At 50.0% G+C, this 15289-nt stretch overlaps 1 protein-coding gene across 4 annotated transcripts in view; it reads right to left on the reverse strand.

Annotated features, from left to right (window-relative positions):
• Nucleotides 1-15289, reverse strand: part of LARS2 (leucyl-tRNA synthetase 2, mitochondrial) — a 152446-nt gene that overhangs the window by 14963 nt on the left and 122194 nt on the right. For 3 of the 4 annotated variants that reach the window (XM_004760822.3, XM_004760823.3, XM_004760821.3), the window contains exons 15-19: nucleotides 13481-13581; nucleotides 11359-11541; nucleotides 10095-10264; nucleotides 7867-7944; nucleotides 4475-4586 (exon numbers count right to left, since the gene is read on the reverse strand). In XM_004760822.3, the coding sequence (XP_004760879.1) occupies nucleotides 4475-4586; nucleotides 7867-7944; nucleotides 10095-10264; nucleotides 11359-11541; nucleotides 13481-13581 (644 nt within the window). The remainder of the gene's footprint in view (nucleotides 1-4474; nucleotides 4587-7866; nucleotides 7945-10094; nucleotides 10265-11358; nucleotides 11542-13480; nucleotides 13582-15289) is intronic. The other variant, XM_045080902.1, reaches the window with a different exon arrangement.

Raw genomic sequence — 15289 nt, forward strand, 5'->3', positions numbered from 1 at the left:
CTTCAGCGAAGAATGGGTTCATGTGTCATCCTCTACCGTCTGTTCTAAAGCACCACAGTCCGAGGAACCCAACACAACTCTCTCGGTAGAGTCTGGGACACCCTCATTTCCAAGCCTGACCGCACACGCTGAGCAAAACTGGTCTTCCTTAGGAAAATAGGTGCCACATTCTAAATCAAACACTAGCAGACACAATTTGACGGTACACTCAAAGTCCGTTATGCCATGGTCAAGATGAATCCAGGCAGGGAGAGCTTCATATTAGATGGTCAATGAACAGTGACATCAACAGGGCAAAGGGCGAAATTAAAAGCAGATGACACACCCCTCAACAGCTGGAGAATGGATGTTAAATAAAATATAGCTCCTATTCCTAATACGAGTTCTGGAAAACAAGGACAGAGAGCTGCTTCCTTAACCTTAGTGGGGATATCCGCATGCCTGGGAGGCTCAGTCAGTTCGGCAACTGATTCTTGATTTTGGCTCAGCTCATGATCCCGGGGTTGTGAGATCAAGCCCTACACTGGGCTCTATGCTCAGCGGGGAGTCTGCTTGAGAGTCTCTCTCCTTCTCCCTCTGCCCCTCCTCTACCCTGCTCATGCTCTCTCTCTCTAAAAAAATTTTTTTTGAAAGATTTTATTTATTCATCTGAGAGAGAGAGAGAGAGAGAGAGAGAGACAAAGAGAGCACAAGCAGGGGGAGAGGGAGAAGCAGACTCCTTGCTGAGCTGGGAGCCAGACCTGGGGCTCGATCCCAGGACCTGGAGATTATGATCTGAGCTGAAGGCATATGCTTAACCGTCTGAGCTACCCAGGTGTCCCCTCTCTAAAAAATTCTTTAAAAAACCCCTAAAACATTACAGAGAGTATCTATCCTAAACTAACAGCCAACATCAAACCCAACAGGGAATTGTTACTTCCCCTTCAATCCGGAAGTGAGACAGGACCACCTGGACCACCACCTTTAACATTCCATAGGGTTTTTCTGAGCCATTTAACACACAGTACGTACACAGACACCAAACCATAGAAAGAGAACACTAATCCTTATGTGCTGATCACGGAATCCTAGACTATCCAAGAGGCTTTTACCCCTAACCCAAAGTAGGAGGGATTTGTAGGGAATCCGGGTAATAGAAAAAAGTAGGCAAATAAATTTTTTAAAATGACGTGCCAGCCATTACCAGTCAAAAATCATAGAAGAGAAAAGGTTTCAGTCACAAGACCAAAAACAAAATATAACCCAAAAATACTCAGGAATAATCTTAAGAAATGTGTAGGACCTCCACGAAGAAAACTTTAAAACCTGACTTAGCATAAGGGGAAGTCTTGCGTAAAGACAGAGACGGGGCACCTGGCTGGCTCAGTTGGTGGAGTGCGCAACTCTTGATCTGGGCAATTGTAGTTCGGGCCCCACTCTGGATGTAAACACTACTTAAAAATAAAATCTTTTTTTTTCCTAACTAAATCATTTATTTTATTTTATTTATATTTTTTATTTTCTTTTTTTTTTTAAATTTTTATTTTTACATTTTTTTTTAAGATTTTATTTATTTATTTGACAGACGGAGATCACAAGTAGGCAGAAAAGCAGGCAGAGAGAGAGGAGGAAGCAGGCTCCCAGCCGAGCATAGAGCCCGATGTGGTGCTCGATCCCAGGATCCTGAGATCATGACCTGAGCCGAAGGCAGAGGCTTTAACCCACTGAGCCACCCAGGCGCCCCTAAATTATTTATTTTAGACTGTGGGGGAAGAAGCATGAGCAGGAGGGGCAGAGGGAAAGGGAGAGAGAATCTCAAGCAGACTCCGTGCCGAGAGATGAGCCTGACACTGGGTTTGATCTCATAACTCTGAGATCACAACCTGAGCCCAAACCACGAGTCAGATGCTTGATCAACCATACCACCCAGGCATCCCCAAAATAAAACCTTAAAAAAAAAGTGGGGGGGGGGGAGAGGCAGACCACATGTAGGTCTGGGAGGGGTAAAGATATAAGGCTTTCCCAAATTTATTCTGGGTTTAACCTCATTTCAAGCAAGATCTCAAGGACTTTTTTTTTTTTTTTTTTTTTTAAAGATTTTATTTATTAATTTGACAGAGAGAAATCACAAGTAGACAGAGAGGCAGCCAGAGAGAGAGAGAGAGGGAAGCAGGCTCTCTGCCGAGCAGAGAGCCCGATGCGGGACTCGATCCCAGGACTCTGAGATCATGACCTGAGCCGAAGGCAGCGGCTTAACCCACTGAGCCACCCAGGCGCCCCTCAAGGACTTTAATAATAAAATTATACCAGAGTTCTACTGAGAGGAATAAACAAGTGAGAAGCACTCAAATAATTACAAGAAAAAAAATGAAGGGAGGCTAGCCCGCCACCCGATGTTAAAACTATATTGAAAAATCTGATAATTAAATCAGCAAAACAGAACACATACTCCAGAAACAGAGCCTGGAGTGGAAACAGGGATAACTTTCCAGGAAAGCAGTCTGAAAACATAGATCGAGAGTCTCAAAAACGTTCCTGTCTTTTCCCCTTCAAGGGCACGATCTGAAGCGGAAACTCAGATCTCTGCACGGACTCGGTCCCTGGCGGATTATGGGAGCTAATGCCAGACACGTCACTTGGGCAGTTACCAAAGTCATGCCTGGGGGCAATTAGTACAGTGATTAAAAACGTTTACAAGTTAAAAAAGAAAAACCAAAATGTTTACAAGTGTACCTTGCTTTTAAAATGGAAATACAGATGACAATTTTTTTTTTTTTTTTGCAAACCCACAGGAAACCGATCAGAGCCCCAAGTAAAACAAAGATGGGCAAACTGTTGGCTCCACATTCTGACTGCCTTGAGTTGGTCCTGACTGGTCACACAAGGCCTGTGACACTTAGACCAAGGCCTGGGGGCCTGAGCTGCTCTAAGACCTAGTCAGCCGCTCTGGCCGCGACGTTCATCCTCATGGCAGCCCAGGCGGGAGCATATCACTCAGGGTTTCCAAGGGAGGGCATGGGTCCCGCTGAGGTTATTCTAGCATGCAGGGCGACTTTATTGCCAAGGGATGGCAAAGTCCTTGCCAAAGCCCCGGAATCATGACGGAGGCTCTTGCTGTGCCTATCCACCGATGATCCAGAGAATTTTTGGAAGCAGATCTGAGGATGTGCATCAAAAGCCTTCATATTTTGGGTCTCTTTGGGGCCAGCATTCTATTTAGGCATGTGTTCTAAAAATCAGCTATTCAACTTTTAAAACTATAATGTATCATTTATAAATGGTCTGTGTCCAAAAATAGGAAATGGGAAGACACCATAAACCTCACACCATCTGAAAAAGCAGTTCCACATTAAAGCAACAAAAAATAGAGATGACAAAAAGGAAAAGAAAGAATTAACTATTGAAGACAGCTTAGGGTAAAGAACATTCAAATTATTTCTTAAAAAGAGAGGATGTAGGTATTTCTAGTGATGGCCTTTTAGAATGACCAGTGGGCCCTGAAAATGCTCTCAGGAGGCTGCCCTCTGAGAGGAAAAGTGCGTGAAGTCTTGCCTTAGGCTTTTCTCTGAGAGTCAGGTCCTAAGAGTAGAGGGACACAGTCTCCCACTGGCTAGTGCATCAGAATCACCCAGGAGCTGGTTCAAAACTCTCCAGCCTGGATGGCTCCGTTGGTTAAGTGTCTGCCTATGGCTCAGGGCACAATCCTGGGGTCCTGGGATCAAACCCCAGAGCCCCATGTTGGGCTCCCTGCTCCTTCTCTCTGCCAAACAAATAAATAAAATCTTTAAAAAAGCCCAAAACACTCTTCAGTCACTCCCCAGGTTCCAGAACAGGGACCTCCCAGGGGCTGGGTGGAGTGGAAGCTTCTACATTTAGGCCCCGTGAGTGAGGCTCAGGCAGTGGGACTCGCTCCAGCGCCCAGTTTAGGAATGACGGTCTGCTGGAGAGACTGAATCCCAGTTTAAGTTAGAGTTTTAGGTCTGGGGGCGCCTGGGTGGCTCAGTGGGTTAAGCCTCTGCCTTTGGCTCGGTCATGGTCTCAGGGTCCTGGGATCGAGCCCCACATCAGGCTCTCTGCTCAGTGGGATGCCTGCTTCCCCTTCTCCCTCTGCCTGCCTCCCTGCCTACTTGTGATCTCTCTTTCAATCTCTGTCAAAAAAAAAAAAAAAAGTTTTAGGTCTGCAAACTTGACTCCAGGCGCCCCTTTCCCCATCTGTAAAGTGGGACGAAACCTGCGTTTCCACCTTAGAAAGAGAACACGGGGTCTTGGCCTATGGAGAGCTGGGGGTGGGGGGAGGCCCCGTGTTGTGCCAAAGTGGGGATGGGTCTTCCCCTTCGGCAGGGGTGACCCCGCAGAAGTACCACCATTCCGACTACAAGACAGAGGGGTCCCCGGTACAGAGGCCCGATGCCGGAGCCCACGCCTGAGGCCATCTGAGCCCCGCGTCTTGCTCAATGGGAGGGCTGGACACCCCCACGAGGACGTCCCCACCTACCAGCCCAGAGCTCCGAGGCGATGTGGGGGGCCATCGGGGCAGCCATCACCACCAGGGCACAGAGCGCGTCCTCAAACTCGCGGCTGTGGAGCACCACTCTCGGAGAAGCTTGCTGAGGAACAGAAAGAACGGGAGAACGCTGAGACCGGGTGAGGAAGGCCATTCGTGTCTCTGAAGCCCAGAGACGCAAGCAGGTAGGCAGAAGCCTTCCTTCCCATCCACGTTTGCTCTGGACACAGAACTCGCCCTGTTTCATCAGAGTATTAAGACAGTATTAAAAAGAGTGCTCTGGGGCACCTGGGTGGCTCAGTGGGTTAAAGCCTCTGCCTTCGGCTCGGGTCATGATCTCAGGGTCCTGGGATCGAGCCCCGCATCGGGCTCTCTGCTCGGCAGGAAGCCTGCTTCCTCCTCTCTCTGCCTGCCTCTCTGCCTACTTGTGATCTCTGTCTGTCAAATAAATAAATAAAATCTTAAAAAAAAAAAAATAGTGCTCTGCTCTTCGCTGAGCACATCCTGTGCCCTTGGTCCAAAGCTGACTCTGTAGTTCCCACCAGAACCTTGGAGGGCGATGTTCTTACCCACCTGACGTAACCTGCTTCCCCCCAACCCCCGGGGTGTGTGGCTGACCAAGTGTTGTTGCCCCTATGAGAATCCAGCCGTCTTAAATCAGAAACTTTTTTCCCTTTTTTTTTTTTTTAAAGATTTTATTTATTTATTTGACAGAGAGATAGCAGAGAGGGAACACAAGCAGGGGGGGTAGTGGGAGAGGGAGAGGGAGAAGCAGGCTTCCCGCAGAGCAGGGAGCCCGATGTGGGGCTCGATCCCAGAACCCTGGGGTCATGACCTGAGCCACCCAGGCGCCCCACTGAATCAGAAACTCCTGCCCCCTCTGCGAGGTTTCCCATGCGCTGCAGGACCAGTGAGGCCTGCAAAGAGACTCGATCACAGGCTTTACGATGTGAAACGCCCAGGGCAGGGGTCCTCCTCCTGCCCCTTCAGGGGTCTCGGGGGTCCTATAACACAGCTGTGCCAGTTACTGTGAACACCCAGTTTCTTCCTGCGGTGCAGCTAGTCCCAGAATACAGCCACACCCACACCCACTGAATTTATGGGGTACCTACTGGATGCTAGACTTTAGGGATAAAATGTCCAGAAGGGTTTCGTTTCTGCCTTCAAGGAGGTTATAGCCAATGGGGGAGCAAAGTGACAGATGAATCGAGGGTGTCACTGATTCCACAGGCTGTCGGTGGGGAGGAAGGGTGGTCAGCAAAGCAGAGTGTGAGCTGGCGAGTGTAGACCAAGGACAGCCTGGCAGGAAGTGGTCTGTGAGAAGGACAATGGCGCTGAGTTTCCCAGAGGCTGGCCAGGGGGGTGGTGGGGGGGGGTGTATCATGATAAAAATAAGGCGATGGTAGCAACTCAACCTGTGTTTTTAACACCCACGTTAAGGTATTTTGCTAGGTAAAAAGAGGCCAAAAATATTATACTCTTTTTTTTTTTTTTTTTTTTTTTTAGAGCATGCCTATATGATCTTTGCAAAACTGCCCAAGAAATCAGAATATAACTCCGTGGGAATGGATACAGAGAGCATCTACCAGAAGGGCTGCAGACAGAACTTGCTGCTGGGGAGAAATTTCATTTTTCTGTAAAATTTTTCAGTTTTTTTCCTGATTAAAAAAACACACACAGGGGACCCCTGAGGGGCTCAGTTGGTGAAGCGCCTGCCTTCGGCTCAGATCATCATCCCAGGGTTCTGGGATTGAGCCCCCGCATTGGGCTCCCAGCTTAGTGGGGAGTCTGCTTCTCCCGCTCTCTCTGCCTGCTGCTCCCCCTGCTTGTGCTCTCTCTCTCTGACAAATGAATAAATAAAATCTTGGGAAAAAAAAAAAAAGACCCATACACACTCAGCAATCTGGGAAATACAAAATCACTCACAATTATACAACCCAGAAAAAAACCTGATGTATTTTATCCTGGTCTCCAAAAAGATGTGAATAGACACATCTGTCCCCATACCCTTGGCTCAACTGGAATTTTTATCCTATGAGCATTTCTGTATTGTGTATTTACTTGATGTTGAATCAGGAACGGTTTCTAATACTAAGGATTCCTGGAAGACACGATGTGAGTGGTGGTGGCACATTTCCTCCCTATTGATATGACAGACATTATCTCATGATGTCGGCATTGAGGACAGCTGGGGTTCTACCTCTCTGTGATTATAAGTCACCTGCCACAGGCTGGCCCTCAGTCAAGGGACACAAACCATCAAACCAAAGTTCTCAAAGCCAAAGTTCTTTCTGGCAAGGTTACAACAACCAAGGCAACTGCTGGGATGTGACACTGTCTCACTGTCTTTGTCATAGCACAGGCTTTATGTTAAAAAGGTAAAAAAAAAAAAAAAAAAAAAGCCTTGTGTTTTTCATTTGCGTTTCATGATCATTAGTAAGGCAAATATTTTTTTTCTGCCAGGTTTACAGATTGTTTCTATCCCATTTTCTGTGGGTGATTCTCTTTTCACATCCTTTGACCATTTTTAGGTCAGGTAGTTTGATATTCCCATGTAAAGCGCTCTTTATATATTAAGGATGTTAAGCCTCATGTCGGACATATTTGTTATAAAATGTTTTCCCCAGGTTTTACCTGCTTTGTAACATGGCATGTTTTAATATACTAAAAATGGCAGGTTTTATGTAGTCAAACCCGTAAATTTCTTCCACTGTTCTTAAAGCCTGGGAGGAGCTTCATGATAAAAGGAATCTGTGGCGAGTTTTCATGTCCTTTTTTTGCTTGGTTGTTGTCCAAACAGCTAACCACTTCCCCAAGCTCCTATTTGTTCACAAATTCTTCCCCTGGTAAGAAAAAGTCTAGTCACACGTAGCAAGAAGAGCAGTCTATGCTAAAAAGGCTGACTCTTGTTTTTAGTGAGGACCAATCTGATCGGTCTTGGTTAGAGGAGTGTAACACGCTAGGGGGTGTTGGGTCCATCAGGAGGGCAGGCAGAGGAAGCAGGAAGGAAAGAGGAGAGCCGGAACAGAGCGCGGCTTGAGTCTGGTTCTGATTTGTCACTCATCTACCAGACATGTCATCCAAGCTCCCTGGGTGTCACTGTCCTCATCTGCAAAATATGGGAGTGGGGGAAGGGACTGAGGGGTGGACTTTCCATCGGACTATCTTTAAGAACCTTCCAGCTATAAAGCTAGGTTGTGACTGGGGGCGGGCGGGGGTGGGGGGGAAGGGGATGCTTCTTTAACATAACCGAGCACACCAAGGAGGCGACACCATGGTCCTGTTCTGTCCACCACCCAGGACCCTGCGGGCCACCTCCCAATGCGGCTGGAAGCTACCCTGTCCTCTGCTTACCAGCAAATGAGGCCAGGAGGGCCACTTACCAGAAGGGCACTGGTGAGTCCCATCAGCTGAGAAATTACAGAATTCAGTGAGAAGTCCTCTGTGAAATGGGCAGTCACCTACGGGTAAAAGTTGAATGATTTACTTTCTTCAAAATCCCTTTAAGCTTTCCATAAAGACAACAACAAAGCAAGTGCATCATTCAAACAATGCGAATTAAATGAATGTGAAGATATTTACAAAGGCATTCATTATCTTGAATAACCATGATAACGTTTCATCGGCACAAAGATTTTTAAAATCAGGGTCAACGGTGTTTCCGGGGTTCCACACTTCCTGCTCCCGCACACTGGGGACAGTGTCGGTTCTCCCGGGGGTGGGGGGGGGGGACATCGAATGCTACCAACTACCCGGACAGGAAGCAGGACCCGCAGACGACAACAGTCACCGGGAGATGGGGTATGGGATGTCCCTCTCTCTGGCTCCGTGACTTTCATTCACAACAGAGGTTATTTGTATACGGGATAAGGTGAGTTTTGCATGTTCCTTGATAGGGAATCAAAGTAAGAACACTGATAGGACTTGTCAGCTCCTTCCTGTTTATGTGCTCCTCGATTTCAACCACGGCCAAGAATACAGAAAAACAAGACATCTACAGAGGCCAAGAGTTTCTGACTTGTCGAAATAGCCCTCGTCTATGACCTGACAGAAGAGAAGAATGTACCAAATCCAGAGAGGAAGAATGTGGCACGGATACAATCACTCGGGCATCACTCACATCACAAAGCTCAAATGCATGCATTCTGTGTCTTTACACTAGAGCAGAGGGGTCGGGAATATTCCCTGAGCAAGTGTCACTGAATGAGACCATGCTGGACTCAGGGTCTCATGAAACCCTGTTCCTGCAGTGTCATCAGTTACGAGTCCAGAAAAGTGACCTTGGCTGACTTTATGAGTTCAAACCAGCAATTCTAAAAAAGTAAAAATAGAATTAAAAATTTGGCCCAAGGAATATTTGGGGTGTCTAGTATCCAGTAAAACATAGCTTTGGATCCCCTCCATGTCTTCTTTCAAAGACATGTGACTTTTTTTTTCACAAAGTGCTGGAAAAAGCAAATGTCACGGAATGGTATCAGACTTCTAGAGAAATTTATAGGGATCTGTTATCAATGAAGACTCTTTTACAATGAATCAGGGGCACCTGGCTGGCTCACGTCTCTTGGGGCATGAGTTTGAACCCCACATTGGGTATGGAGATTACTCAAAATTGAAATCTTTTTTTTTAAGATTTTATTTATTTATTTGACAGACAGAGATCACAAGTAGGTGGAGAGGCAGGCAGAGAGAGAGAGAGAGAGAGGAAGAAAACAGGCTCTCTGCAGAGCAGAGATCCTGATGTGGGGCTTGCTGAAGAGATCATGACCTGAGCTGAAGGCAGAGACTTTAACCCACTGAGCCACCCAGGTGCCCCAAAATTAAAATCTTTAAAAAATAAAAAAAAGAGGGGCGCCTGGGTGGCTCAGTGGGTTAAAGCCTCTGCCTTCTGCTTGGGTCATGATCTCAGGGTCCTGGGATCGAGCCCCGCATCGGGCTCTCTGCTTAGTGGGGAGCCTGCTTCCTCCTCTCTCTCTGCCTGCCTCTCTGCCTACTTGTGATCTCTGTCTGTCAAATAAATAAATAAAATCTTAAAAAAAAATAAATAAAATAAAAATAAAAAAGAAAACAATTTAGACAGTAAAATATTGTCTGTGAAGGTAACACAAACACATCATCTACTGGCAAAAGTTAACCCACCGTGACTCACACAGATGCTGTGTAACAACGTCACTGGGTGGGGAAGTCCTCACCACGCCGGGCATCCGGGAACTCTCCAGGCTCTGGGCCTCATCTCTGTCCCCATCTGGACAGAGTGGTCTCTTTATGCCCCCTTCAACCCTACACTTCTGTTTCTGTTCACCTCAATTGTAGGGGGTCTTGTATTTGGTTCTCTGCCCCTGTGTGTTAAGTGTAGCACTGTGGGAAGGGGGCGGCCTCCTGGGATCTGGGGTGCACACGTGGTGGACACCGTCAGAGGAAGCCCTTTCCTGAGAGCATGTCTCTCCGTGACAGCACATGGACTGCTGCTTCAGCTTGGTGAGCGACTCAACACGGTGAGAGCAACCCTTCCAGACCAGGGGGGCCGCCGGCGTGAGGAAAGAGGCAGGCCCGTCCACTCGGACCAAGCGAGCTCAGTCACAGAACTAACCAGCAGCCCCAGAAAGCTCCTGACCTCAGAGATGACCGAGTTCTTATACTCCCAGAGCCTCCTGCTCTCGGCTCTCTCCTTGTCACTCAGCAGCTGGGGCTGGGGAGCCGTTCCAGGAGCCCTGGCCTCGATGAAGCGGGTCACCAAGGCCCACAGACGCTGTTGCCACCTCAGCACCCCGGGGAGGGCGTCAGCTGAGTTTCATGTCAGAAAACGAGACAGAGAAAGAAAGACCCGTGAGTGACTGATCTGGTTCTCCCCAAGCCCAGAGAGGCACATGTGTGTTGAAGACACGCTTCCTTGTGTCCAGACGGGAGCTACGGGGGCCGTCCTGGCTTCCAGCGTCCGGGAGCTCAGAGCAGCATGGACCCCGTCACACCCCAGAGCCCTGGGTCACACGGTTACTCGGAGGGCCGGCCGCCCACCACCCCGGCCCACGAGGTGACCTCAGAAGCCTGGGCCAGGATGGGCCTCAAGTGCCCACAGCTGTCTTGAGTAAGACAGCTGGCTGCTGCCAAGGTGTCCCCAGAGACGCCTAGGCCCGAACGTGTGCCCTTGATCCACTTCCAGTGATTCCAACACAGCTGGTTCTGGGACCAGCCTCTGTGACACACTTGTCACAGGCAAGGGCATCTGGCTGCTCCTGCACACGGCCACCCGTGAGGTAGCCCGCAGGAAGGAAGACCAAGTGACCGCTGGACCGTGTATGCTAGGATGCCTGGGGATTTTGCCTCCCGCCTTTTTAGGTCTAACCAGCTCTGCAGGGACAGCCCTCCTATGATGGGGTTCTGGGGGCTGACTGTGGGCGAGGGAGGGGGTCCCGGGTACCATCAGGAGCAGGTCCTGGGCAACGACCCTGCTCTAGAACATTTCAGGATGGATCAAGAGGGGACTGGCCTCCGTCGGCCACAGAGGGGCGCAGGGTGGCATGGAAGCCAGTCTGGCTCCCAGGGAATGTCCTCAGGAGGGTCCCTGTAGACCCAGCAGCACACCACAGACTTGCCAAAGGCGGCTTCCTGGAGTCCCCCGGATGCTGCGTCCACAGGCCTGGGGTGAGGACTGGAAACCCACAATGGCCACCAGCTTCCCCCACCCAGGGAGACTCCCTCCATCTGGGAACCCTGGGTGACGAAGGGCCCAGGACGTGGGAAACACCACACTATCCGCTTCCTGGAACGGATTCCTAGACCCCAGCTAGGGTCTTCAACCCAGATAGTTCCTTCCCCAAACTCCTCCGGCGCCGGAGGCAGACCACAAAGGAGGAGGTGGCGGAGGGGAAGGGTCTTACTCTTCACGTCCCACAGGATGTCTTTCTCAGGAGGGGCGGCGAAGAGGACGTAGAGCCGGATGGTGTCGAGGCCGTACTGCTCCACGACCTCCTCGGGGTCCACCCCGTTGTGTCTGGACTTGCTCATCTTCTCCCATGTCACCTCCAGCGTCTCCCTCGTTTCTGCGTGAACAGGAACCGCACCTGTGCTCCAAAATAACGCACAGGGACAGAAGGTGTGGCTCTCCGGGTCTCAGAGCAGCAAAGCCCCCTGAGGGGTCACTCTGGTCTCCACGACATGGTCTCGTGTGACCAGGCCCCATGGAATGCGGTGTGCCCTTGGGGGGCCAGCCCACCACGCACTGCCTGTTCTTTGGATGTGGCTCCTCCCCACCCCCAACCCACCGGTCCCAAGGGTGCTGGCGGAGAAGGTCTTTCATGGTTAGGCTGGGATGTGGGGACCTTGTGGCCAAGGCCCAGTGGCCGGGACAAGAACGGACATCTGGCAAAGCCAAGGTCTTTCTTGGGACCTGGAACTAAGAGACAGAAACTCTTGTTTCAGTGTTGCCAGGCACTGGAACTATAGTAAAGTCATAAGGAGATGGGGCCAGACATGGCATCGTGGCTCCCCGAGGCCACCTTGTAACCTGAAGCTGGGGGAGAGCAGAAGCCCAGCCTGGTGGGGGATGGAGATTCGGGCAGAAGAACAAAGGGGAGGAAGAGGGACTGGAGGCTATCGAAGGAGGGAGGAGAAAGTCCTAGGACTGGCATCTGTGTGTCACCGGGTGGCCGCGGGTGTGCTGTGAGCCGGCCGGAGCGCTGGCAGCTGGCTTGGGGTGGGATCCCAAATCCTGTGCTCTACCTGCCTTTGGGTGCATTTCTATTCCTTCCAGCCACAGAGTCCCAGACTCCAACGGCAGCCAAGCTCCCAAGGGACTGATGTGTATACCTAAGAGCTAATTCCATGCTTCAGCAGAAGCACACCCACGAGGAGATGGAACCTGCCCTCGCTGACCCAAGTATTCTCTCCCAGGGGCAAGTCTGCGCGGGAAGGGAAAAGACGTTCACAACACTGTCTGGCTCCATGACATTGGAGCAAAGGGAGACTGAAGTTGCTTTATCCAGGCTGTGGCTCAGGGAACCACTGCTCTGTTTACCCTGCACACCTTCTCTGGGGTGTAGCTACTCTTTCCAACACTGTTGTGCAAATTAGGAAAAAGCCAACTATCCGGGCAGAGTGGTTGAGAAGTTAGAGAAAGGTGCCTTCTCTTGGCACTGAGGTGTATGGTCTAGCAAATGGCTGGAGGTCAGGCCATGCTCACCCCCTTGGCTGGGTACCTTTGTGCAGTCCACACGCTGCCCAGCTGTACACGGCAATCCCATGCTCACACAGAGCACTTTGCTAACAACTGAAATGCATAAGCCTTTGGATTTGGCTGCTTTCCCCTCTGGTCCGTGTTGCTGAAACACGGCCAATTTCTGCTTTTCCAGCTTTTTTTTCTCCTTTGGACCATTCCAAACCCTGATATATTACTGCACTAAGTAGGTAATTCCACTGATGGATTCCATCTAAATCTTTTCTCTAGTGTTTGGCTTGGGAGGCTGCCTACCATTAAGGGGTTGTTGGGTTCACAAGATGCCCTCCCTTAGGCACTGCATTTTCTAAACTAAATGACCAGAGTTCTGGGGGTTTCTTATAGATGCCCCTAAATACGCCCACTCCCATTTTCTACTGATTTCCTCAGTGTGCTGAGTGTACACGACACCATCACGGTGCCGCTTCAGGATCCGGTGGGAGGTACTACCCCTGAGGAAAGGGGCAGAGGAAGTCAGGGGAGTGCCAGACGGGGCTGCCCTGGGGTGTCACAGGGGTTCAGTATTGGGGTGGCCCCGAGTTCTGATTTGTGCCTCAAGAGCACCTAGGGAGAAGTGCTGGGAGTACCCCAGACTTAGAAGAGTGTCTGTCGTGTCTGTGGGCTCTGTTCCTGAGACACACTGTCAAACATGAGCTTGGACATGAGGGAATGCCCGGGCTGACTCTGGGTTACACACAAACGAAAACCCGGCCAAAAGCGAACAGACGCTGGATGGGGCTAGGGCCACGGGATGGGCACCTGCATGGGACCCAATGGGCCCTTCTTACCTGTGAGATCTACTTCTTCTTTCTGTAGATACTGTCCCGATGGCAGGCGGAATGTCTGCCCCTTGATAAGGCCTTGGGCCAGCAGCTTATGGAAAGGCTCTCTGAGAAAAGATAACGGGAAACGTAATTGATGGGTGGGGATTTGAAGCATCCAGAAGACAGCAGTACAAACCTTCTCGGCTGATGGACAGAGAGAGCTGCCCTTTGTGAAAGCAGGGGGCTGGCCACCGTCACCTGGAAACCCAACCGGGACAATGGCTCCTTATTAAGAAGCAGTAAGAACATGAAGTCAAACCAGCGGGTTTCCACCGCTTTCCGCTTGGCGAAGTGGCGAGAGCAGGAGGCTTCAGGTTCGGAAGGTCTGGATTTGAATCTGTTTCCTACTCAGGGAATTTTAGGAGCCAAGGCAAGTCCCTTACCTGTTCTTAGCATCTGTTTGGTATCTGCCAAGTAAAGGCAATAAAAATCTGTCCAACGGCTGTCGGGAAGGTTCAAGTAAATGAACTCCTGAAAATACTTGTAAATTTTAAAGAACCCTACATATGTCAGCTCCATGCTGAGTCTCGCGCCAGGAAGGGCTCGAGAGGGTGCAGGGAGGTTGAAGTCAGGGTTCTGGGCAAGCAGGCTACTGTTCCCTCCACCTTGTCGACAGTGTCTGCTCACATGACCGGGTGGCTCAGTGGGTTAAGCCTCTGCCTTCAACTCAGGTCATGGTCTCAGGGTCCTGGGATCGAGTCTAGCATCGGGCTCTCTGCTCAGCTGGGAGCCTGCTTCCTCCTCTCTCTGCCTGCCTCTCTGCCTACTTGTGATCTCTGTCAAACTAATAAATTAAAATCTTTAAAGAAAGAAAAGGTGTAAGTTATATAAATTAACTGCACATAGACCTTTTCTGCTCAAATTCATGACCCTCCTCTTTTTAGGCCTATCCCCACCCCGAGGAGAGAGTTGTTCTTAATTGTACAGTAAATACACCTGGAAAAGTCTGGAGACTTCTTTGAATGCCTTTTCCATACAGATGTGTATATGTTTAAATGGTTTTGCATAATTTTCTTGGACTTAACGAACCTACTACTTTGTGGTCTTTCATTCAACCACAGGAAGGACTTCCCCACGGAGGTCCAATACAGACCCAGCTCCGCTTCAAATCGCTCTCGAGTTGGCCTGCGGTAGGGACGGATTATAATTTGGTCACAGTGCCCGGTCTTGGTCACTTTTACTGGAAGAATAGTGAAATATAAACATCTCCTCTAAAGGGGGCAGGGGGAGGTTAACCTCTATGCCGAAAGGACTTTATTTCTGATTCCTGGAGTTTGGAATAGCGCTGGTTCACGTGCTTTCCAGCTGAAACCGTACATTCCAAAGAATCCACCTGATTCAGCTGGAAAGCACGTGAGCCAGTGCTATTCCAAACTCCAGGAATGACTTGGGGAGATACGTACTGATTGCATGTGTGTGCGTTTCTTGTAAGGACAGCAGGCAGGGATGTGCGATGGGAGCCGCGTTCTCCACGAGCATCACCAGCAGCACAAGGGGCTTCAAGTTCACTTCCGCAAGGCGCTGGCTTGGTGAATCTGACAGGACCCTCGTTTCTCACTTGAGGCCGTCTGGGGTAAATGAACCGTGAGGGCGAGTTGGGCCGGTGGACAGGCCCCCGATTTGTACCCGTGTGGCCCTCATCAAATGGCCATGTGGGATAGATGCAGTTTAGGGGAAACTTTCTGGTGGATTCAGGGGGTGGCGTGGAGCGAAGAGAGTGACCGGGAAAGGGAGGAGGGTCGGCTAGAAAGAAGGGACTCCTAGCCTGTGTAT

This window comes from Mustela putorius, unplaced genomic scaffold (genome assembly GCF_011764305.1).
Source record: "Mustela putorius furo isolate JIRA1106 unplaced genomic scaffold, ASM1176430v1.1 tig00000095_pilon_pilon_pilon, whole genome shotgun sequence".
Lineage (NCBI taxonomy): Eukaryota > Metazoa > Chordata > Mammalia > Carnivora > Mustelidae > Mustela > Mustela putorius.